The following is a 25,752-nucleotide window of genomic DNA, read 5'->3' as shown; positions in this document are numbered from 1 at the left end:
CAAATTAATTGTTTAAAGGGCTGGCATGTGAAATAAATTACAATGATTATTAGTCTTGACCCCAGAAAAAGTAATAGGTGGAAACTTCAAAGACATAGACTTAGGCTTGATTTAAGGGAAAATAAACAAACAAATACTTTCCATCAATTAAAGCTGTCCAAGAGTAAAACTGGCTACTTTAACAAAAATGGGCTCCTCTTTATGAGAGATCTTTCAGTAAAAGTTAAATGGTCATGCTTTGTGTATGTTGTAGAGGGGACTCCCAGTCAGGTATAGGTTGACTTAGACAGCTTCTGAGGTCCCTTACAACTCTGAGTTTCAGTTAATGCAATCATAATTATAGGAATTTTAAATCAAAAGAGGGCACTGATTTCTATAAAACAAATTCCTGTAGAAGTTTATTAGTGGCATTAACTGACAAAAATATTGAGATGAATAGTTAGATAGGAAATGTACCATATGTCATCTTATACCTGCACACAACAGGACATGTAATTAATAGCTTCCTTAATATCCTTACTATGCCTGGGTTTGGGAGAACATATGGTATTTTGCCTGCTTAGCCATGCTTTTCCTTGCTAATCTTGGTTGACAGTATTTGATGCTAATCTTTGTTCAGCTATAAATTTAAAAAAATAATTTATTCAAGGCTTATTAGTTTGGTTTTTTACCTTCTATGTCAATGTCTAGTTTATTCGAATAGGTCAACACATATCCTCATAGAATCGTTAGACTTAAACTTAGACAGCATCTTCAAAATAATTTTACAGATGAAAAATGTAAGACCTAGACACTTCATAGATTTGCCCCAATCAGTTTTCCTGAATGACCTGTTTCAAAGTCCTTGCTTGGGAAGAGGGAGAGAAATGATTAATCAATTGCAGAGAATTCAGGAAAGCTAAATGGCAGGGCCTGTATATACATAGCTGTGCTTAAATAATCACATGCATACATAGTATGGCAAATATAACTGATTGAAATGTGCTTGGTTTAAATTCAAATTTTAAGTATATCCAGGACTTAAATAGGCTCATCCTTAGTGTTTACCCCTAGATGTTCATTTACTTTCTCAACAGTGGTGCCCATAATCTTGGTTCCAAAGAACAAGGGTCGAAAAATGTTTCCCTCCTCTTGGGAGTTGGGGGTCATGAGGCTACAAAGGAGGGACGTTGAAGAACTGATGAGATGGAATCATTTCATTTTCAATTTTGCTTAAATGTTTTTATTTCTTGTTATCTTGTGTTCAAAGACAGGGGTCTGTTGAAAAAAATAACTGTGATGTAAAAAAGAGGTATCAATAAAGCTTTTCTAAAAAATATACTGTTACCAGAAATTAATGAATACATTAGATTTGTTCTGACAAAAGTAGAATGCGGGGGGTCTTCTGAAGTCGGCTTGAATCAACTCACTAAAACAGATTGTAAAATTTTCACTGTGAACATTTACAAACAATACATATCAGGGCTTGATTTATTGTTTTGCTTATTGTCTATAGTTTAAACTTAAGAAAATTATTGAAAAATGTTAATAATGCAAATCATTCTTAAAAATGTAGCACATGAACATCGCCCCCGCCCAGCCTGTGGTTAGTAATTTACTTAGCACATCATTGGAGTATCACTATCAGCTCTCTTGTTCTGTACCCTTGCTCTTAATTTAGCCTAAGAATATATGAGCATTTTATTTTTTAAAAAAAATTTATAACTTTTTTTTATATTACCATAAGTTTTGCAACTTTTGTCCTTTCTGGAATTGGCCCTATTTGTAAGAAAGAAAATCAAATGATTTAATATTCACTACATCTAGAAATATACACATCATTCTGTTTTCCTAGTCCTTCTTTTCTTCATAAGAATGTAGGAGGAGTTTCATTATCTGTTCTCCAGAGTCACTATAATTTTTTTCCCAGTTTCTTCGAATTTTGTACACTTTTACTTTTCATTGTTTTGTCACACTGTTAAATCATACTGACTTTTCAGCTGACAAAAATCCCTATATCTTTTCCGCAAGAACTCTTATCTAAGCATTTCACCCACAACTTGCATTTGTGCAGTTGGTTGTTTGAAACTAAATATGGAACATTTCATTTTTCTCCACTAAATTTTATCTTATTTAACTTAGCCCATCCTGCCAGCCAACTGTGAATATTCTTGGGCCTTAATTCTGTCAAAAGTATCTGCTAATCCTATGAGTTTTATATTCTCTGGAGATTTGATAAATACATCATATGACTTAATCCACCTTTTTTTTTAAGCAATTAGGGTTAAGTAACTTCCTCAAGGTTACAAGGCCAGTTATTTCTGGGTGTGGTACTAAGTATCAGAGCCCATATTCGATCCCAGGTCATCCCAACTTTGGGGCCAGTGCTCTTACTCACTGCACCACCTAGCCACCCCTAAGCAATTGGGGTTAAGTAACTTGCTCAAGGTTACATGGCCAGGTGTTTCTGGGTGGGTGCTAAGTGTCTGAGACTGGATTCGATCCCAGGTCATCCCAACTCTGGGGCCAGTGCTCTTACTTGCTATGCTACTTGGATGCCCCAGTCCACCTTATTTTTTAAACAATTGAACAAAATTACAACAACAGATCCCTGAACAATTTCCCTCATGAGTGATATAGATAAAATAATTATTGTTCTTTATGACTGTTAGTTGTGCCATTTCTCAATATTTCTAATTCTTATCTTTTATTTCACTTTTCTCCATCTTCACAACAACGATATCATGAGATAGTTTTTCATTTGCCTTATGGAAATTTTTGTTCTTTATTAAGATGAGAGAATTCCCTTAATCTACCAATCTAGAGTTATTCTTGCAAAGACATATTCTTGAGGAATAAATGCTGACTAATTATAATGGCATTATGATTAATCTATGGGAAAATTTACTGCAACACTTGTTAGCTTTATGACAATTTAACTTTCTTCTCTTTAGTGATATCACCTACAAGATGAAGAGATTAGATCTGATGACCTCTGAAAGAACTTCCAACCCTGATCGTATATGTTTATTTTCCATTTTAACCTTTGACGAGCAGGCAGAATTGTATAAGACAAAGGGAAGGAATGATATAACATCTAAACATCAGTATGATATTTGCAAAATGATAGAAAGATACCTATATATGCATGTGTATGTATATATGTGCATGTATATACAAGTACACACATCTATATACACAAATATATGCATACATATATATCTATATGCATATGTATATGTATGTATTTGTGTGTGTACATACACATACACACAGACACACACGTGAGAAAGATAGAAATTAATTAACCAGTTTGACTTGAATTAGTGTTTAGGGATTCTAAGTAGCTATGGGTACAAATATAAAGATAGACCGAGGCTAGGTAGTAGAGAATTTTGAATGCAAGTGTAGTGGTAAGAGAATTCAAAGATCTTCCCTGCCTCTTAATGGACCTCAAGTGGAACCCTACAGGAGGGGCTTGATTGAGGGGAGGCTTGTTCATCAGGAAGGCCCACACCTTCTGTTATTTTGTAATTAGACAGTGGGTCACAAAGGCTGCAATGTCCTCTGACCCTGAAGAATGGCATATATACTCTGAGGTAAGGTTTTGCTTTGGAGGCTGAATGAAGGGAAGAGTTGTGCAATTTGGCCAGATGAGACTCTTGGTAGCTGCTAAGCCCTCCAGCTTTGAAAACCCAGACTTTGATGCTCTCTCTCTGCTAACCAACTATGCATCTATGTAATGGTCAAACAGCTGTTGTTGTTCTGTCTGTTGGTCTGTTGAATTGCATTTTTTTCTCTGTATGTGTTTTTTGTCTACTTGTAATTTCTGTTTGTATTTTCTGAAGTTTAGGGTGCTTATTTTTCCCCTAAACTGTGAATGATATATATGTGTGTGTATGCATCTATATGTTTACACACACACACACACATATATATATATGTATATACATCTGTGTGTTTAATTAAAGATTGTTAACCACTTTAAAATTGTTTATATCAAAGAACCTGTGCTTATAGCCATCCTGAGTATGTTAGGGTGCTTGCTGTTATTGCGAGGTATAGCACTATGAAATGTCTTTGTTAGGACTTAGGGAGCTATTGAAATTTTCTTTGTAAGGAGTTGCATGACAATACTTACTTCTCTGAAAGGTAAAGCAAAAGCAGTCCACACAAATTGGAATGCTTATAGCCTGGAGAAGAGAAAAGTGACTAGTGGAGTGTACCAGGCAGAGGTAATAATGAATTAAACTAAGGTAAGTTAAGGTGTCCATAAGGACAATAAAATGCATAAGTTGTGTTATTGTAGTATGTCTTGGAAGCATTTTTTCAATTTATTATTGAGTTCCAGATGATTTATGAATAAAGAACTCTTATCTCCTAAAGAAAATAGCCTTGCTTTAATGCAAATGTGGAGTATTGCTACTATAGTGCTTTTCAGTAAAAATTCATAATGTTTACTCATTTATATTTTTATGAAACAACATTAAAAAACCCATTATTCAAAAATAATGTTCAATTTAATAAGCAAAGTATTGGGTTGCTATCAGTTTGAAATATACTATATTGCATTTTCATCAATTAAGACTACCTGGGTGATAATTGGCTAAAATTCATTTTTGTCTTTATTAATTAATCTGTTAAAGACATTAGAGAGGCAGAAAACTGCCAACTATGTTTTCACTGCCCTGTTTCATGAGGGCCCATTAGCTTTGATAATTGAGATTTTACAACTGAAAGCCAGGGCCATTATAGAAATGGTTTGCGTATTTCCATTAGAAAGGATCTTTATATTGCAGGATAAATTAATTGCTTTTAAATATGCAGTTTATGTGTATTCCAAGGGGATAGGATACAGTATGTTGGCTGTATCATTTTTATTCATGGTTTTGAGTTGGCTGTTTTCTCTTTTAATTCCCTAATTTTCTGGTTCTCTTGAGATATAAAGGAAGACTATGCTTACACTGTGTATTTGAGTTTTTGTTGCCTTGGAAACTGAAATGATTGTTTATCAAATAAGCTTGAATACCTTCAAATACATGTCTATAACAATAGCACCAACAATTTGCTTTCTGTCAGATGAGATGCTACTAGACAGGTAAATTATGGGTATTAGAACATTTTTTCTATGTCAGTCTTTTAGTAATAAATGCATTTTCACTTTAATACAAATGTATTAAGTTATTTTATTGAACTATATAATCATTAAGCCTATTTGGCTAATTCTGGTAATGAGTATCAAATTTTAATGTTCAAAATGATGCACCTTTGATGAGCTATATTTTTCTAAAAATATAAATAATTTAAAAATAATAATTTAATAAATATAGTTTAAAATTTTTAATCTATGTTTAATTTTAATACAGATACTTTGTGTCTGTAAGTTATTTAATTAGGATTAAGTATGGTAGTCAAATCATTTGCAACATATGAGAAAGAGACAGATATAATGGAGATGTCAAACTGTGTTAAGTTTGAGGTATATAATTAGAAAAAAAATGAGAGTTTCTGTTCTCACAGTATTTACAGTCTAGTTGGGGCAGACAACATATTAAAGAAAGATGAAGTGTAGGGCATATGGAAAGATCTATTGCTCTTTTGAGTGAATTCGCTGGTCAGATGGCCATGTGTTAGGTTTAGAGGGTAAGTTCATTTGGTAATCTGGTTATCCACCATCATACTGCAAGGAGCGTAATCAGGTACTCCCCAAACATTTAAACTGTGTGTGCAGTCATGTCTATTATGAAAGTCTGTACAGAGTATGGAGGGGTCCGACCAACATCATTAAGGAAGAAAACAATGAGCCTGAGGGACATACTACTGGAATGATGAATCTGGGTTCACTGCATAGAGGTAGGAAGGGGCAGGAATTTGGCAACTGAAGTATCATTTTTTGGAAGTGAGATAATTCAGTAGGAGGACAAACACGTATGTCAAATGTGAAGTGACTGGGATTAGATAATTTCCTTCATTCGGTTTCCATGCCATTCTTAGATTTATTTCAAAAGATGTATTTACAAAATCTCTCATGGACAGCAATCCTTCAGTCTGTTCATTTTCCAGTAACAATTTCAAGTATCACCATGAAAGAGATATCTGTAGCTTGTAAGCTGACTGTACCACACTTAGCCCAGTATCTGTATGTCTGAGGTTAATATCTTCTCTGGAATGGAGATTGTCCCTAAGTGCTGACATCAGATTTAAACCTATATTTTCCTAACTATCCCAAAGTTGTATTGATGTAAATATTTGATTTGAGGAGAATACCTTCACTGGGTTACTATTATCTGTCATTGGAGGAGGGAGGAGATCTCTCTCTCTCTCTCTCTCTCTCTCTCTCTCTCTCTCTCTCTCTATCTACTATCTGTCTGTCTATCTATCATCTATCTATCTGTGATGGCAAGCAAAGAAGTAGTTAATACCTTGTTTCAGCTATTGAATTAAACTTGTTTCAGGTATTTGAATAACATATAAGTAGTTAACACCTTGTTTCAGTTCATGATTGTATCAAGTATAAAGATCCAAAACTTGTAAATCCCAAACTTGTGAATCCTAGAACATGTGAACTCCTGTTGCAAGGGGAGGAGCTAATGATTATATATAAGGAGAGGCCCAGACTGGAGAGAGTAGAACTGAGAAGGGAGCTCTTGTGGTGGAGAAAGAGAAAGCTTGTGGTATCCCAGCACTCTATGTTTGTCTGTCATGCCTGTGATGATGTTGGTTTTTGATACTTTGTACAGAAGCTCTGGGACCTTACTGGAAGCCATGAAAGATAATTTTATGGTTGTCTGTTTACAGAAGTCCTAGAGGAGGGTTTTGAAGGTCCTGGGACTTTACTGATGATTTGTGCTGACCTCTTGGACCTTGCTTGTGGGTCTGTGTTGATTTCTATACTGATGATTTGTGTTGAGTTCCCAGACCTTGTTGGTGGGTCTGAGTTGATTTCACAGGCAGATAGTGAATTGATGATGGTCCCGGAAATGTTCATAAATAATATTGTGGCTCTGTTAAGCTTTGTCTTCCCAGAAACAGGAACTCTAAAGGACTTGAGGTGGATTGGACACTGTGAGCTTCAATAAGGAACAGGAACTGGACAAAGAACTTGACAAGGAGCTGGATAAGGAACTGGGAGATGTTTGCCTTTGAACCCAGCTGACAGTTGCATAAATTCAGGCAGGAGCTGGAATCATGGATGCGGAACCATGGAAGCTGAGAGCCACCCTAAAGTCAAGATGAAAAGATCTCTTCTTGAGTAACTGATGCTGGCTGAGAATATTATGATTTACTGTGATCTAGGGGTGTAGAACTTTGACCTTTGTACTTTATGTCCATTAAGGAGAAATGCTTCCTTAAGGATGATGGATAAGGACTTACTAAATGATTGAGTTACTAAATGAATGTACTTTGTTTGAAACTATGTGGCCACTTTGGGGAAAACTATGTGGCCATTTTAGTGATAAGTTGTTACGTCATAACATTGTAAATGTTGTACTTTGATTTCTTTGAATATTTTGCTTTAATTTACTGCTGAATAAATATAGAGTTCACTAGACTATGTAATCAGAATCTTAAAGCTGTTCACAGCAGCAGTCCTCTGGAAAGCTGCTCATGCTTGGCTTTATACTATCTATCTCCATCTTTCTAACTAATCTATCATCTTCTGTAGATACATAGATAGATAGATAGATAGATCCATAGATAGATAGATCCATAAATAGATGGATGGATAGATATATGGATGATAGGCATGTTCATGTACAGATAACATTTTGTTAGTATATGTTTTAATGTATATGATATTATTTGTACAAACATACACATGTATAGATAGATACAGATATCTCTATATGTTTGTATACATATGGTATTTGTCTCTAAAAAAGTCTAAGGGAATCATTTATGTATGAAAAATAAACAGGTATATGCAGGAGGCGCTGGGTCAAGGGAGAAAAAGGAAAGGGCTTTAGCTAGTCAGGGCAAAGAAAGATGCTCTCTTACTTTTCACATAGGGTTGGGGGCCTGGGGTCCAAGGGCCACACACTGAGTTTTCATTGACAAAGCTCCTTGTATATCTCACAGAAATTTGGGCATGTCTCATTTGAGCCTCACAATAAGCCTGGAAGGTAGGTGCTATTATTATCCTCATTTTAGAGATTAGGAAAGTGAGGCAAAGAGAACTTAGTTCACTTGCTGAAAGTCACAGTTATTAAATGTCTGGTGCTGTATTTGTACTCAGCTCTTCATGAATCCAAGCCCCAAACTCTACATTTGTAGAACCTAACTGCCCCCAAAGTGAAATTAAAATTTTCAAGTGTTCTTGTAATTTAGTTGATATTGACCGTTAATACAAAATTTAAAAAGAACATATGTACACATACATATGCATTTACATTTTAAAATAATGTATAAGCATATATGTATACATGAGTATACCTGCACATATACAGTGAAAATATACGTAAATAGGTAAATATATACATTCATATAGATAGATATTCATATATATACATATATAATTTAATAAAAACAAAATTAAAGGGGACAGCTAGATGGATTAGTATATAGATCACTAGCTCTGACGTTAGAAAGACCTGAGGTCATATCCATCCTCAGTCACGTGACACTAACTGTGTGACCCTAGACAAGTCACTTAACCCCAATTGCCTTGCAAAAAATAAAAATAAGATTTTAAAATATATGTTGTTTTTCATTTTCATCATCTAGCTCAGTTGTTTCCATGTGTATGTACATGTTTGTTACTGTCACATATGTAGTGAGTCTATGGATTTGGGGGTCTAACACTCCTAGAAAGCTTACAAATACTCAGTTTGTGCTTTGTTTGTATATCTAGTTGTCTATCTGTCTGTCTCTCCATCAGTTTTACTGAAATTCTATGATTCATGGAAAGAATGAATCAGTTCAGGCATACGTGGTTGTTTTTTTTTTTTTTAAGCAAAAGGTTTGCATTTGTTTTGTAAAATATTTCATCTGATTGTAAAGGCCAAAGTTCTACTGAAAAAGATGGAGAATTGAGATAATTGTTACTGTGCATTTAACACTGAATTAGGTAGATTTTAATTTACTTTTTCATACTCCATATCTGCTCCCCCCTCTTCATTGCATAGATCATTGTTTTAGATTTCTCTCCTGTTTTATAAACCTAATCTTATATGCTTTACTTTAAATCATCCCTTTGCCATCTTGTGATTAGTGAAGTGTTATTGTGCCCTACACTCATGTGCAGAGTGGACAACGGGTGATAAAAGCATATACCAGGGTTCAAGTAAGATAAAAGATCAATTAAAATGCCTAATTCCAGGTTTAATTTGTTTAAGCAAAATCAAGAAAAATTATTAATTTTTGTTATTGTTCACTTTTTTTCAATCATGTCTGACTCTTTGTGATCCCATTTGGGGTTTACTTGACAAAGATAGTGAAGTACAATGTACTTCACCAGCCCATTTTACAGATGAGGATATTAAAATGCGTTCAGTTCCCAGGTACACAGAACAAGTGAATGTCTGAGGCCAGACTTGAACTCAGGAAGATGAGTCTTCCTGACTCTAGATCCAGCCAAAAATAATTGTGGCATTTTTATACTTAAGACCATTTTTATTTAACCCAGGTATTCCTTGTTGGATATTTTAGTGATTTTCACATTTCTTTCTTTTTCCTTCCAGATTCAAGAGACAAAAAAATGTGAGTCCTGGTTATGGAATCAAATTGAGTGCTAAATATACTTTGGAGGACTCCAGAGAAGCAGAGTATGAAGAGGAAGGGGACCAGTCTATTTCATGAATCTCCTGCGGACATGTGGGTTTCTCAAATTAGAACTAAAGAAAAAGATAATAGAAACAGAATCTAGAAAGGAAAATTTTATTTAGAAGTACCTCAAATATAACTGTTTTCATAAAATATCAAAAATTATAGGATATTTTATAAGCATTTTTCCAATATCAACAACTTTTACATAAAACAATTTTACCTTCCTTGTTATCTATATACAAAGAGGATGAGATTTCAAGGGTGAATTATATAGCCCGTGATTTTTTTCCCTAAATCACTTGTTTACATTTTGCACTTCCCTCTCATTGTTACTGAGAAAAGTTGTGAAATTTTAAATGTGTTTGCAGAGTTTGTAAGATTGTGGGGGAAAAAAGTCAAAGTTTCCATTTATTATTCACTTCCCACACATCACAATGTGTGTATGAGACAAAAATTATACATTTAAAGAAGTAATCCTTTCATTAACATTTTTCTCAGTGAACTTGCCAAAAGATTACTTTAGACTGAATCATCATCTTTTAATATGAGAAAATGGAAAATTGACATTTTCATTTATTTTGAAAAAAAGCCTAGAAATATAGTCATAAGTATTAAAAGGTTCTGTCATTGCTACTATTTTTCTTTTAAGTGTTATGGTTTGGTTTCTGACCCATTGACTATCCACTAACTTTGGTTTTTGTTCTATACATGAAATCAATTATAGGCTTGGGATATATGGCTTACTTAACCTTCTTATAAAGGCTGATGATTTATTTGATTGTCAATCACTAATCATTATGACACCTATCAAATTCTTAGAATTACATTCTCTTAAAGTTCTATGTAATAAATAATAATATACAATAAAAAACAATATGTTATTGGGTGGAAAAACATTTAGCAAGATGCAAATTGAATAGATAAATGATCTCTTAAACTTGGCAAGGGTGCAAATCATTTATTGGAACAGTAGATTTACTCATATAGATTTTAATCAAAGATAATTAAGATGAAATTTTTAGAAATATGTATGTATAGATTTGTCTTTCAAGACATTTTTCTTCTTGCAAAATTTAAAGTTAAGCTCTTAGAAGTCATCTAGTTCACCCCCTTTATTTTACAATGAAGAAATTAAGACTGAAAGAATTTAAGCAATTTATCCTAGGTCACATAGTAAGAAGCAGAGACATAACCTTAGTGATAGTTTGTCACTGTTGTAAAAAAATGACTTTGGAGTAAGAAAGCATGGATCTAAAACCCTCTTCTTATGTTACAACTTGTATAATCTCGGATAAGTCACAACCCATCTGGGCTTCAATTTTCTCAATTGCAGAATGATGAAGTTGGACTAACGGTCTCTGCAGTTTCTTAAGGGTCTAGAAATATGATCCTCTGTGGAGCCCAGCATTCCAAATATAGTCACTTTTGTAAGATAAAGAATACCAAGAATACCCCTATACACACACACATACTTTCAGGTAAAGAATGTGTAGATTTTTAGAAATTCATATGCTGATTTCATGGAATAAAGTCATAAAAAATTAGTTGAAAAATATATTAGAGTTTTTGTAGTCCAATTGCTTTATCTATGATTTGCTCATGTATATTGCCTCCAAGATTTAAATGTTCCAAGTAACACAGAGAGAATTGCTAATTACAACATGCTAGAGAGTACCTTGCAATCCTTTCCTTATAGCTTAAAGATGATATGCCTAGATTAACCTTTCCGGTGAGATAATGGCATATTAAGCCAATTAGTATAACTTCACAAAAGTAACTCAAGAGACAGAAAAATTTCTCATTAAAATAGTCTGCACATTGGAGAAAGTATAATTACTTATATTGTTTGTTAAGATACTATCTATTTTTAAAGCCATTCCATTTTTATGCATTTGGCATTTTCCTTAAAATTTATATTGTCAAAATATTTAATACACAAATTGCTTCTTAAATTGACTAAGAAATATTGCAAATTGAATTTATTTTTTAGTGAATTGAAAAGCAGTTTTTTTGTCCATTTCAGTTTTCATATATTGTATCATTTCCAAAGTAGAAGATCATTTTAATTAAGAAAAAAAGTACTGTTATTTGAAACACTTTAAATGTTGAGGGCAAAAAAGTTATCTTGGAACAATTTCACCCATAATTTTGGATCAGATCAGTTAGCTATGTTTGCCTTGATATAGAAAACTAATCAGGTCAGCTAAAAGAAAACAACAGATTGGGGCAGCTAGGTGGTGCAGTGAATAGAGCACCAGGCCTGGAGTCAGGAGGATCTGAGTTCAAATCCAGCCTCAGACACAACACAAAAACTAGCCATGTGACCTTGGGCAAGTCACTTAACCCCAATTGCCCTCCAAAAAATTAAAAAAAAACAATAGATGGATGTTTCTGATACAATAGCTAAATCTATAGCTATGTTTAGAAATAAACATTTGGTACTAAATGGATATTTTTCTCTCAAAATTATGGGAAATGCTTCCTTAAAATTGATTTCCATGGTCTTTAGTCATACCAAGTTCCCATTGCATTGTTTTAAAAAATCATTTAATGTCCTAAGAAGCTGTGAAGAAGCATACCTTTTTGAATATTTTATAGTCTCATTTTTTACTTGTTAACTATATATAGTATTAACTAATCACTTGGCTGGAGAATATATTAATAACACCTTAGTTTAAGAAACTACAAGTAATGAAAATATAGCCACAAAAGTTAAAATAAAAAACACATTTGGATGTATTTCCCTAATCATGTATTAGCACTACATCTTTTTATTTCTTTTTTATTTGTCAGAACAGTCTACTAAAATTGAAACTAATTAAGACATAATAATTAATTGGGAAGACTTTGGATACTCACTTTTATATTAATAATCATTCTTAGGAGGGTGTCATGGACTACATTGTTCTGATACTTCTGTCCAGAATCAACATAATCATAGTAAAATGTTTAGGAAGCAAATAAAATTTCTTGAATTATAATGTGGTTATATATACACAATATAAATAAGAAACCTATTGCAGTATTAATATTCTAACCACAATTATTAAAAATAAATTGGCCTTAGAAATGTTGTTTTCCAATTATTTGATACGAGAGTGCTACTTTATCAAAATTTCAAAAAAAATTAGTTGCTTGAACTTTTGGTGAATAAGTAATACAAATTTATTTGTTTTACAGGATCCATTCACAATTATTAACTTTTGCATTTGTTTCAGGAGAAATAGTTCTGGCATACTATAATGGACCTTTTTCTTCTTGCTAAATTTTTATTTCAATTCAATTTGAAAGAGAATATATTTTGAATTGTTTTGGAGAGTGCCCTAATGTTAAAGCTTAATGAAACTTTTTATTGTTTTACCTGTACTGTTACTATTTTAAGTACCTTAAATGTTATTTTATTGTTAATCTGTTTACAGTTGATTTCCATGGGGAAGCAAATTTCTAATAGTTAACTCAGAATGATATCTATAAAACAGGCACAGAAAACTCCTGTGGTGCTGAACTCCTAAACTAAGGTTCCCAGGGTAACATGAAATATGTAGATTATCATACAAACCAATGAGAAAAATGTAAAATAGATCCATAAGATAGAATAACCTCACAAAGTTTAATTTTAAAAAGTCAATATCTTCTCTTTTAGTTAATAAAAATATATTTCTCTATAATAAACTCACCAGAATTTTAGTTGTATTGTCGTTATATTATGATTTCATATGTCTAGACATGATTTAATGAAATATAATATATTTAATCTTCTAATAATACAAATAGTTTCTCCATTCCAGCTAAAATGACAAGATAGAAAGTATTACCTACAAAGAGAAATCAGACATGTAAATATTATTTAAGATTGGGAATGACCAAGGCAACTGTCTACAGGTGGAGAAAGATTACTTATTAGAATACAATTCCCAACTCTGAGCCTTTTCTTAGATTTTAGAAACTCTATGAATTTCAAAATTTTAATGAAGATCTCATGAATCTTTGAAAGGAATTGATCAGGAGATTGATTTCTAGAAGTATTTTGTGTCATGGAATCTTTACTCACTCTTCTTTAACATACAAAATAAAATTTGTCCTTTCAAAGTTAATATCTATTTTAACTTTAAAAGTGCTCATTCTTTGGTAGCAACACAAATCTCTTAAGTGAAGTGATGAGTAATCTATTATTTGATATCATCTTATACCAACAAATATTTCATCTTAAAATGCATTTTCAGTCTTAATAATTGCTTATCAGTAACTTCCAACAGTTCATATTGATAAAGCACTTCAGAAGTAACTATCTTTGATAGTCTCATAAAAATCTTCACAAAGAGTCATAAGGAATTAATGTTGATATGTGATCCTACAATAAGCGAATCCTACTTGCCACCACTGCTTTTTTTTCTTTTCCCATGTATAGGATCATAGTCATCATAACCTATGATACATAGTAAAAAAAATACTGAGCAGTTGCTAAGCACAAGGAATCAACCTAGGCACTAAGGAAACACAGCACATAGATGAAGAGCTATTCTTATGAACATACTTCATACTACCATAAATATGTATACAAATTTCCAAAGGAAAAAAGTACAAAATTATAGGACCAGATAAGGACAGAAATGAATTCTGTCAGACATTTAGAACCAATTCTGACATTGCATATTTTCGAAGGAAAAGAAAAAAAAAACTTATGAAATTTCATCTATGACATGGATGTGGATGGAAAAAAAAAAACACCACACACTATATAGACAAAGTAGAGAAAAGGGAACGTATAGTAGACCAATATCCCTAATTAAAATTGAGGCAAAAATGTAAATGAAATATAAGGAAAATATTTAAACAGCTATCACAAATATTATACACTATGACTTATTTAAGAATTGGATTTATATTAGGAATTTGAGGATGGCTTAATATTAGTGAAGCTATTAATTTAATTGACCAAATAATAAAAAGAGGACAAAAGCATAAATAAATTCAAAGTTGAGGATAATTGACAAAATATGACCATTTATGTTAGAAACACTAGAAAAACATAGAAAAAGTCCTTTCCTCTCTTTAAAATAATAAAAAAATATCTAAAACCAACAGCTCCATTATAAGGAAGGGATAACTGTAACCAATTCTATTTGACATAGTACAAGATGTCTTTGCGATAGTAAAGAGAAATAAATTGAATAACCAAGTATAAGTAAAGAAGTAGCAAAATTATCATATTTTTGCAGTTGATATAAAGAACCCTAATGTCTCAACTAAAATTAATTGAAACAATATCTTCACTAAGCTTGTAGAATATAAAAATCCACACATATCATCAGGATTTCCTTATAATAACAATAAAACTTAGCCAGAAGAAATTGAGAGAAGTTTTCTTTAAAAGAAACACAAAGCCCATAAAATACTGGGAGTCTATCTACCAAAACATTCATTTTAAAAAATATAAGTATAAACCCCTATTTTCAGAAACAAAAGTGTGTGTTTGTGTATGTATGTATTACCCTTGTGTAGGATAAGTCAATATATCATTTATGAAAACAGTACCAAAATTAATTTAGTTGATGCAATGCCAAACCAAACTACAAATATGTTGAAGGATTATATTAGAGATTCAGAAAAAGACAATAATAAAATTTTTGTGGAGGCAAAGAAGATCAAGAATCTTTTTGTTTGTTTTTGGGAGGGAGTGAAGGCAGGGCAGTTGGGGTTAAGTGACTTGCCCAAGGTCACACAGCTAGTAAGTGTTAAGTATCTGAGGCCATATTTGAACTCAGGTCCTCCTGACTCCAGGGCCACTGCTCTATTTACTGTGCCACCTAGCCACTCCTAAAGATCAAGAAACTAAAGGGTAATATTAAAATGAAGTAGGAGATAATTACTGCCTAGCAGGGCCAGATCTCAGATTATGTTATAAAGCACTAATCCCCCCCACAAAAAAAATGGTACTGTTTAATAAAAAGATAATGAACAGATATTGGGTATAAAATATGGAAGGAAATATACATACATATATATATTACCTTAGTATTTGAAAATTAAAAAACTACAGCATGTAACAGTATGGAAGAAATTGAAATTACACCAATATCTTACATCTTATACCAAGATTAGTTCCAAATGGATATGTGAAATAGATATAAAAGGTAATATCATCAACAAAGTAGAGAAACAAGGATTCCTATCAGACACATGGATGGAAAAACTGTCCATGATCCAAAGACAGAAGGGATCAGAGAAAATCAGATAGATAATTTTTTTCCGGTATTTCAATCATGTTTATTAATGTATGCAAAAGAGAATCCTTGTGGGTGTACAGTGTGATCCTTCAGAAACTCTGGATGACATTGTACTGCATCAGGTCCCAGAAGACTCCCAGAAGAGATTTGTAACTACTTAAAGGAGTTTGGATTATCCATTCACACTGCAAAGATCAAGTAGAAGAAAAATATCTATTGCCTAAATTTCAAAATACATTTGGATGGACACCCTATAGACTTGTCCAACAGTCTATATAAGTTAAATAATTTAGATTAAATAATTTTAATTGCCTAAAAATCCCAATAGAACTAAAGTTAAAAGGTAGAAACTTGGGGGGAAAGACATGTTTTCAGGGAGTTTCTCTATTATATATCTCATTTCAAAGATATAAATGAAACCTATTTATAAATGTTTTGAGGATGTGAACCAATAGTTCTCAAGGGAAGAAACCCAAACAATCTTCAGCAATATGAAAAATGCTTAAATCAATACTAATAAGAGAAATTTAAATTAAAGCAATTTCCCACAGCATACCCATCAGATTGGGAAAAATGAATCAAAAATGAAAAACAATAAAAATTTAAGAGGTTTTGAGGAAATAGGTCCATGGATTCACTGTTTCTGGACCTGTGGATAGGTATATAGTATTTGCCTTTTGATGAGTGATACCATACCTGTTCAACAAAGATAAAAACAAAGAGAAAACAAATATATAGAAACAAAGCATTTATAGCAGCTCCTTTTGTGGTGGCAATACATAACGGCAATATAAAATTATTCCCAGTCATTGAGAAAGGCAATATAAACTGTTGTATATGAATGAGATGGAATTCTCTTGTGTTATAAAAAAAATAGATGATTTTGAAAGGACATAAAAATGAACTGATGAGTGAAAGAAGCAGAGCCAGAAGAACAGTTTATATCATGATATCAACATACAAGTGATCAGTTCAATTTTCATAAATTGTCATTAAGAATGAAATGAGCGGGTGGAGCCAAGATGGTGGAGTAAAAGGAGGAATGTGTTTGAACTCTTTCCCCATAAACCCCTCCAAATACATGTCAAAATGACTCTAAATATTTTCAGAGCTACAGAACCCCAAAATTACAGAATGAAACACATCTCTAGCTGCAGACACCTGGCAGGCAGACAGGAAAGGTCTATAGCACCAGGCTGAGAGTGGAATGCAATCCATGCAAACTGTAGCACGCCTCAAAGGATTGAATCACTGGCAGCTGTGTTGGCTTCCAGTCTCTCAAACCAAAACATCCATAGCAGCAATGGAGGCTGCTTCTAGAGCTCCAGGCTCACAGATGGTGGGGGGATAAAGCAACTGATCAGAGGGCAATCGCTCTTGTTTTACCCTACTTGGACATGGGGAACAGTATTGGGAGGCAGTCCTGTGGTGAGGAGGTGTGCTGACATGGCAGAGCTTGTGGCACCTGTGGAGAGGGAACCCTCCTCACAGTTCTGAGGCAGAGAGAGTGTCTGTGGTTACTCACAGACCAGAAAACAGACAGTGAAAGACATAAACCCTTTTCCTTTTATCATATCACCTTAGAAGGACTAAAAATTCATAGGTTCCTAGAAGTAGCTCTGACAACAGCTGTGCAAAACCCCAGAAATTTAGAACAGAGCACTCTTCACTCTGGAAGCAGAGTGCTACTTTGGCAAACAGCTCAAAATTCAAGTAATTGTCTTGGAAAATGAGCAAACAGAGTGAAAAAATCAGACAATAGAATCTTTCCTTCATGACAAAGAAGAACAAATCATACAACCAGAAGAAGAAAACAAAGCCAAAATTCTTGCATCAAAAGCCTCTAAGAAAATATAAATTGGTCCCAGACCATGAAAGAGTAATAGGTAAACATATGTTGTGTGTGTATTTGTATATGGACAGAGACAACAAGGTGAGTTGAATATGAAGGGATGATATCTAAAAAATAAAACTAAGGGGTTAGAAAGATATATATTTGGAGAAGGAGAAAGGGAGACATAGAGTAGGGTAAATTACCTCACATAAAAGAGGCAAGAGAAAGCAGTTACAGTGGAGGGGAAGAGCAGGAAGGTGAAAGGAAGTGAGTTAACCTTACTCTCAGTTTATTTGGCTTAAGCAGGGAATAACATACACCCTCAATTGGATATCTTACCCTACAGGAAAATAAGGGGGAAAGGGATAAGAGGGGGGATGACGGAAGGCAGGGCAGATTGGGGGGGGAAGAGTAATTAGAAACGCACACTTTTGAAAAGGGACAGAGTCAAAGTAGAAAAAAGAATAAGTGGGGAGCGGTTTAGGATGGAGGCAAATATAGTTAGTCTTTCACAACATACCTAGTATGGAAACATTTTGCAGAACTGCATATGTACAACCTATATTGAATTGCTTATCTTCCCAGTAGGGGTGGATGACAAGGGAAGAAGGAAATGAATCTGGAAATAAAAATTTTAAAACCAAATATTAAAAAAATGTTTTATACATGCAACTGGGAAATAAGATATACAGGCACTGGAGTATAGAAATACATCTTGCCCTACTAGAAGTTGGGGGGAGGAGGTTGGGGTAGGATATGATAGAACATATTGGGGGAAGGGTATTCAGTAGGTTCCTATTTTAGGGTGGAGTAGGGGAAACACAGGAAAAAAATGTATAACTCAAAATCTGTGGAAATGAATGTTGAAAACTAAAAAGAATAATGTTGAAATTAATATATATACATATATATATTAGAAGGAAAATTATAGGAAAATGAGAGTGATGCTAGAGAATAATAAAAAATGGAAATTTTTGGTAAAGGAAGCAGAAAAATTGGAAGAAAGATGTACAAACATTTGCTGAAGAAAATTGTTCTGTAAAAAGTAGAATTGACTAAATAGAAAGCTCAAGAACTCACTGTAGAAACATAATCCCACAAAAATTTAAAGTGGGCAAGTGAAAGCTATTGACTGTATGAGACATTAAGAATCAATAATCAAAAAGAATGAAAAAAAAATTAATTATCTCTCTTGGATCTGTTTTCCAGGTCAGTTTTTTTTCCTGTGACATATTTTATGTTTTATTCTATTTTTTTCAATATTTTTATTTAGTTTGACTGTTTCTTGATGCCTCATAGAGTTGTTTGCTTCTACTAGCCCAATTATCATTTTTAAAGAATTGTTTTCTGCACTTAGCTTTTGTATCTCCTTTTCCATTTGGTCAATTTTACTTTTTAAGGAGTCGTTTACTCCAGTTAGGTTTTGTACCACCTTATGCATTTGGCCAGTTTCACTTTTTAAGGAGTTTTCTTCAATTATTTTTTTTCTTTTGTCAATTGTATTTTTTAAATAATTGATCAATTTTTCTTCTACCTCTCTAATTTGACTTTTAAAACTCTTCCAAGAATGTTTGGACTTGAGACCAGTTCATATTCCTTTTTTAGGTTTCAGATGTGGTATAGTATCAATGCTCTCCTCTTCTGAATTTGTATTTTGATCTTCCCCATCCCCATTGAAAGAATCTTTAGTCTTTGCTTTTCTAATTTCCTTTTTATTCATTGTGATTGCTTTTTTCCCCTGAATTTTGAAGTGGATCTCTGAGTTTGAGTTGCAGGGGGCTCTGTTCTATGCCTTTTGTGCTGGGAGTTAGGGGTCTGGTTACTGGCTTTTTGTGTTGTGCCCTCTGGTTCTGGCAGTTGGAAGCTATGTAATATTGGAACTGGCTGGTGTGTGCAGAGGCCAAGTCAGAACTTTCTATGTTTCCCTGGGGTTACACTGAAGCTCATGGCTTGGGGTATGGGGAGGGGTTATCTGGTCACTGGAGGTCTCCTCCTCCCCTAAGGCTGTGCTGAAGCACAGGTAGGCATATGCCCTGGGAGATGTCCTTCTGTGCTGGTGCCTGTCACTTCTGCTGGTTGTGTGAAGGTACGTGGGGAGTCCTGGCGTTGGTTCTTTCCAGCTCTACTACTCTGGGACTCAGGATCTCCAGCTGGTCTGCTTGTTTGCTGGCATGTCTCCCATCCTGTACTTGTCCCCTTCATCGACAGCAAGAGGGACCTTTCCTGTTAATCACCCTATTCTCCCAAACTAAATGACTATGCTACCCCTGATTTTCTGCTGGTTCCACTAATCCAGGATTTTTCTTGGGGCAATATTCTCAGTGTTTTTCAAGGTCAACAAGTGATGGTGAGAGTGACATACTCTTTACTATGCCATCTTGGCTCCTAGATACTAATGCATTTTTGAGAAAATTATAAACAGACACCATTCTGGAGAGCAATTTGAAACTATACCACAACAGTTTCTAATACTATGTGTGATCTGCTCAAGCAATAGTAGTATTAGGTCTATGTCCCAAAGATATAAAAGAAAAAGAAGAGGTCAGGGGGAAAGTACCTATATGTAGAAAAAAATGTTTATAGCAGTTCTTTAGTGTTGTCAAAGAATTAGAAAATAAAGAAATTTACATCAAATGGAGAATGGATGAGTAAGTTGTTATACATGAAGGTGAATGGAATGCTATTGTGCTCTAACAAGTGATGAGCAGATTGCTCTAAGAAAAGGATGGAAAGATTTATGTGAACTGATACAAAGCGAAATTAATGGAAATTTGAGAACACTTTATACACTTATACCAATAATGTGCAATGATGAACTATGAATCATTTAGCCCTTCTCATTCATACAATAATCCAAGACATTTCCAAAGGACTCATGATGAAAAACTCTATCTACCTCAGTGGAAGAACTGATAAAACCTGAATGCAGATTGAAGCATGCTACTTTTAAATTTATCTTTATTTTCTTAACATGATTAATATCAAAATATACTTTTGCATGATTGCACATTGTAATGGAAATGCAAATTTAAAGATCTTCCCTGCCCCTAGGCTAAGGTGCACCTGGAGACTGGGGTGGGAGGCTTGTTTTTCAGTTGATACTTTTTGATTCGCCAGTGGGTCCAAAGGGTTGTTACATTCTCTGAGCCAGGAGAAGGCTATATAAGCCCTGATGTGTAGCTTTGTTTTGGGACTCACTTTGAGAAGTGTTCTGTGATTTGATCTGAATTCTGGGAAGCCGTTGTTGAGAGTACCCCGGCTTTGAAAAACCCAAATGTGGAAACCCAGATGTTGACTGGGTATGGATGTAATGGTTGGACAGTTTGGAAAGCTGTCTACTTGATCTGTTAATGTCTTGATAATTCTGTCTGTATATTTTGAAGTTTGGGGTGCTGACCTTTTTCCTCTGAACAAGGTAAACGATATATGTCTGACTGATTAAAGTAAGCTTGTTAACCCATTTTGAGTTGCTTTCCTTTAACAAAGCAGATCCAAGAACCTGTGTGAGCAGGCACCTTGGGGACACTGGGGTGCTTGCTGCTACACACATGTGTAACTATATCAAATTGCTTACCATCTCAATGAGGAGTGAAGTTAGGGGGAAAGGAGAGAATGTGGAACTGAACCTTCTAATCTTACTTAAAGGATATATGTCATATCATGTTGGATGGATAGATATTTTATATCTTTTGTATCAGTTCTTTTGGAGTTCCTTCCAGTCTTTAATATTGTTATCATGCTTAAAATATGTCTCCCTAGAGCTTTCTTAGATAGGTGTTGTGATCCAGTATATTCTGTCCAATTATTTCAAAGCAGGCAGAACTAATTGAGAAAATTGGTATAATTTTTCTGTATTCATTTCTTTTCATCTTGATTCCATTACCCTAATCTTACATTTGTTTTCATATATACACTGAGTAAAAGTTATTTGTAATTATTAAAATAAAGCAATGTCCATTATTTGAATAAAATATGATGATGTCTTTGCATGTTTACAATTGTGTACATTAAAAATATTGTGTACTACTACATTATTATGTTTGTAATAATAAGTCGGATGATGTTTGCATGGTCTACTTTTAATTGCCTATCCAGTGCCCGTTTTGTGTTCTTTTGGAAATTCTAGGAAATGACTCTTCTTCTATAAATTTTTGGAAAAAGATTCATTGTATGAAATTCCAACTCTTTTAGCAGGCTCCTTAGTATCTCCAGGATCAAATATAAAGTCCTCTGTGGGTCATATACATTTCTTGACACCTTGGCCAATTTATTTCCCCATAAACTTTCTACATTTTACTCCTATTCATATACTGTAAAATTTAGCTTCACTGGGCACCTTGCTGTTCTTCTAACATGACATGTCAACTCTGATTTTATGCCTTTAAATAGGCTGTCCCTCCATGCCTGAAATATTCTTCTCTCTCAGAATGGGAATCTGCAGATCTTTCCTGCCCCTTTGATAGACTTAAGTGACTCTTAAAACTTTCCCAGATTTGAAAATATGCTCTGCCCCCTAATAGGCTGAATGTGGTCACATTGAGACTGTGTGGGGAGGCTTGTTTTTTCAGGAATGCCCACACCTTGTTACTTTGTGTTTGGGCAGTGGGTCAAGATATTTGTTATATTCTCTGAGCCAGGAGAAGTATATATATATATATCCTGATGTGAGGTTTTGTTTTGGGGCTTACTTTGAGAAGAGCTGTGTGATTTGACCAGACAAGATTCTGGGCAGCCATTGAGCTCCCCGGCTTTGAAAATCTAGATGTTGGTGCTTCACTCTATGGTAACTGACTAGGTATGGATGTAATGGTCAGACAGCTGGAAGCCTGTCTGGTGCTCTGTTTCTCTGTCTGCTTGTAACCTCTGCTTGTAACTTGCTTGTATTCTCTGAAGTTCAGGGTGCTGACTTTCCCCCCTGAACTAGGTAAATGATATATGTTTGATTGATTAAAGTAAGATTGTTAACGTATTTTGAGTTTCTTTCTTTTAGAAAAGCAGATATAGGAACCTGTGTTGGCAGCCACCCTGGATATGCTAGGGTGCTTGCTGCTACACACCTCCGTGTCTTAACTTCCCTGGTTTGCTTTATGATTTAAATCCTACTTCCTGTAAAAAAATTCTTAATTTTCCTAAATTCTCATGCCCTCTCTATGATATTATCTTCAATCTACTCTGTATATGTCTGGTATATTCCTAAATATTTACCTATTGTCTTTTTTCCTCAGAATCTTATCTTCTTTAAAATAGCATGCTTTTTGTCTTTCTTTGCATCCCAAGGACTTAATATAGTGCTTGGCACTGCATAATAAATGACTAATGTGATTTATATGATCTTTTAAAATGTGTAATTATTGCCTTTGAGAAGCAAAATAGCCTGCTTCACTATATATGGAAATTGTATTAAGATAAGTATTAATAAAATGTGGCAAGGGAGGTGGGACTTGAAAAGAAATTTGTATGCTCTATAATTGCCTTCCTACAAAAGACTTGAAAGACTAGGAAGCACTTGACTTTAAAAGTCATGTACTTTTGCACTGGAAATCGTGATCATTCTAAAAGAGATTTTATCCTATTTTTCTTTCTGAGATGAACAACAAGCAAGCTTTTACAGTCATTCAGAGACTTGCCATCAGTTTCACCATTCTGAGCTTTTTTTTAAAATTTGCCCCTCAATTGTCACTCTGTTAATCTTTTAAAATTCTAACTAGATAATAATTAGCTGTACTTCCTAAAGTGAAAATCTTTCCTTGGGATCTGATTCTTCTCCTCTAAAATAGCAAAATTTTTAAAAGACACATTAAATATACTTCTTTTAGAACAGTTTACTTCTGTATTGATTCTCATTTGAATAAAGATTCAACTTTTTCTCCATACTTATCCTTTGAGATTTCAATAGATAACTAAATTAAATTAAGTATAAAAAATTCTGGAAACTTTGAGAAACCAAAGATGCAAAACAATGGCTAATTGGCGAGCTTTGCCTTTGAAGTATAAACTAATTATTCCATTTCTCTCAGGCATAAACACATTGTAGTGAGCTCTTAAGATATTAATTATCCTTATTAGTGTGTAGTAAGTACAATGTTTTCCTTTTATTGTTTAAGAAAAAAATACTGAATATTTACATAAAATGAAATATCCATTTTAGATGGGGGAAAAGAAGACATTAATGGTGGGTTATAAAAAATCCCTGCCCTTTACTACTCCCCTAGTTGAAACATTCACTTAGTCTTAATTGTTCCTAATCTATATCTATGATTGTTCTCTCTACTAATGAGGGTCTGGGAGTCCCATGAAGCTAAGGCCAAGCCTCTGTTCATTTGGCAGGAGGTTACCCACTAAGAGGGTTAGGGTTGCTCTGGAGACCCCAAAATACCAACATGCCAGGTCCTGCTGAATGAATTTTACTCAAGTCTCAGCCGAAGAAAAGTAAAATTTACTAAAAGTTCTCTTGCATTAGACACAGAGTAAGTCTGTACTAGGTCATTCTATGGCACTCTCACTATTCTACAGAAGGTTGTGGGAGAAATCCGGGGGTGGTGTACAGGAGGAGTGTGGGGAAGGTCTTCTGGAGGAGTCAATGAGTGATTAAGGGTGGGAGGTAGCTGGAGACTACAGACAATGGTGGGCTAGGCCAGTTCAAGGGTGTAGTGATATTTTGATAGGTGGGAAGTCAAGTAACAGAGAGTTGGAAGTCTAGTAACAGAGGGTTGGGCTCAGACACAAAGTAAGTCTTATTGCCTCATGCAAATGCCTCATCAAATGGCATGAGAATGAGGTGCTGAAGGGTGTCCATAGCCACAAAAAGAAGAAGATCCGAACATCCCCTACCTTCTGGCGACCCAAGACACTGAGATTCGAAGGCAGCCCAAATACCCTTGGAAGAGTGCCCCATGGAGAAACAAGCTCAATCACTCTGCCATCATTAAGTTTCCCTTGACCACTGAGTCTGCTGTGAAGAAGATTGAGGACAACAACACCCTAGTCTTCATTTTGGACGTCAAGGCCAACAAGCGTCAGATCCAGCAGGCCGTAAAGAAGCTGTTCATCGATGTGGCCGAGGTCGACACACTGATCCGGCCCGATGGAGAGAAGAAGGCCTATGTCCGTCTTGCTCCACACTGTGATGCTTTAGATGTTGCCAACAAAATTGGACTCATCTAACTTGCTGTGTCCCCATTCCACCTATGATAAAAATAAAGTTTTCCAGAATAAAAAAAAAGAAAAAAGAAAAGAAAAGGAGGGGAAAGGTAGAGAAAATGTATATGTAAACAGAGGAACCTAGAGGAAAAAAAAAAAAAGAAAGTAAGGACCATGTCTAACCTGGGCAGAGGAATTGATGAATCAGAGAAAGGGGCAGAGATCTTCCTAAATGAGAAGAGTGGAGTATCATGGAAGAAAAAGTAAGTAGAAGTTTGAAACTGAGAGCATTAGTAATTCATGGTTCAAATTTTTCTTCTTTAGTCAATTTGGTCACAGACTCATAGAAGGACCTGGAAGGGAATATTATGAATCGTCTAGACATTTTTCCTCTTAGTGGTTATACTGTTTATACAGAGGCCTATTCAGACAAGAGTATAGGCTGTAGGGGTGGCTAGGTTCCGCAGTGAATAGAGCACCAGTCCTAGAGTCAGAAGGACCTGATTTCAAATCTGGCCTCAGACACTTAATACATATTAGCCCTATGACCTTGAACAAATCACTTAACCCCAATTACCCTACCTTCCCCCTCCAAAAAAAAAGTATAGGATTTAAGTATGGACCACTTAGAGATCCTTTATTAGAGTTCCTTAAGTCTACAATTAAGGAAACTTAGACTTAAGTAGGTAAAATATATGACTTAGGACAACTACTGGCATACCTTGAAGATAAGTTCAACTCCAGAACATTGTGATAAAGTTAATAATGCAATAAAACAAGTCACATGATTTTTTTGATTTCCTAGTG

At 34.4% G+C, this 25,752-nt stretch overlaps 2 protein-coding genes across 5 annotated transcripts in view; both read left to right on the top strand.

The window, feature by feature from the left end:
• Positions 1-15,254, top strand: part of CCDC102B (coiled-coil domain containing 102B) — a 762,014-nt gene extending 746,760 nt beyond the window's left edge. For all 4 annotated transcript variants that reach the window (XM_069099570.1, XM_069099571.1, XM_069099569.1 and 1 more), the window contains one exon: positions 9,660-15,254. In XM_069099570.1, coding sequence (XP_068955671.1) covers positions 9,660-9,777 — 118 coding nt within the window. In that variant the 3' untranslated portion in view covers positions 9,778-15,254. The remainder of the gene's footprint in view (positions 1-9,659) is intronic.
• Positions 15,255-20,445: 5,191 nt separating this feature from the next.
• Positions 20,446-24,969, top strand: LOC138169908 (large ribosomal subunit protein uL23-like). The gene is made up of 3 exons (XM_069099470.1): positions 20,446-20,453; positions 22,796-22,883; positions 24,604-24,969. The coding sequence occupies exons 1-3, from the start codon at positions 20,446-20,448 to the stop codon at positions 24,967-24,969; spliced, it is 462 nt and encodes a 153-aa protein (XP_068955571.1).
• Positions 24,970-25,752: the final 783 nt, after the last annotated feature.

The sequence above is a fragment of the Petaurus breviceps genome, unplaced genomic scaffold (genome assembly GCF_028583685.1).
Source record: "Petaurus breviceps papuanus isolate PSGF00001 unplaced genomic scaffold, PetGlider_PUasm1.0 38, whole genome shotgun sequence".
NCBI classification, from domain to species: Eukaryota; Metazoa; Chordata; class Mammalia; order Diprotodontia; family Petauridae; genus Petaurus; species Petaurus breviceps.
This window is presented reverse-complemented; position numbering and strand designations above follow the sequence as displayed.

Excerpts from the sequence above, each read along its gene's own strand:
- LOC138169908 (XM_069099470.1), top strand. Across the intron at positions 22,884-24,603 it reads TCCGTGTCTTAACTTCCCTG|CCACAAAAAGAAGAAGATCC; the intron begins GTTTGCTTTATG and ends GGGTGTCCATAG.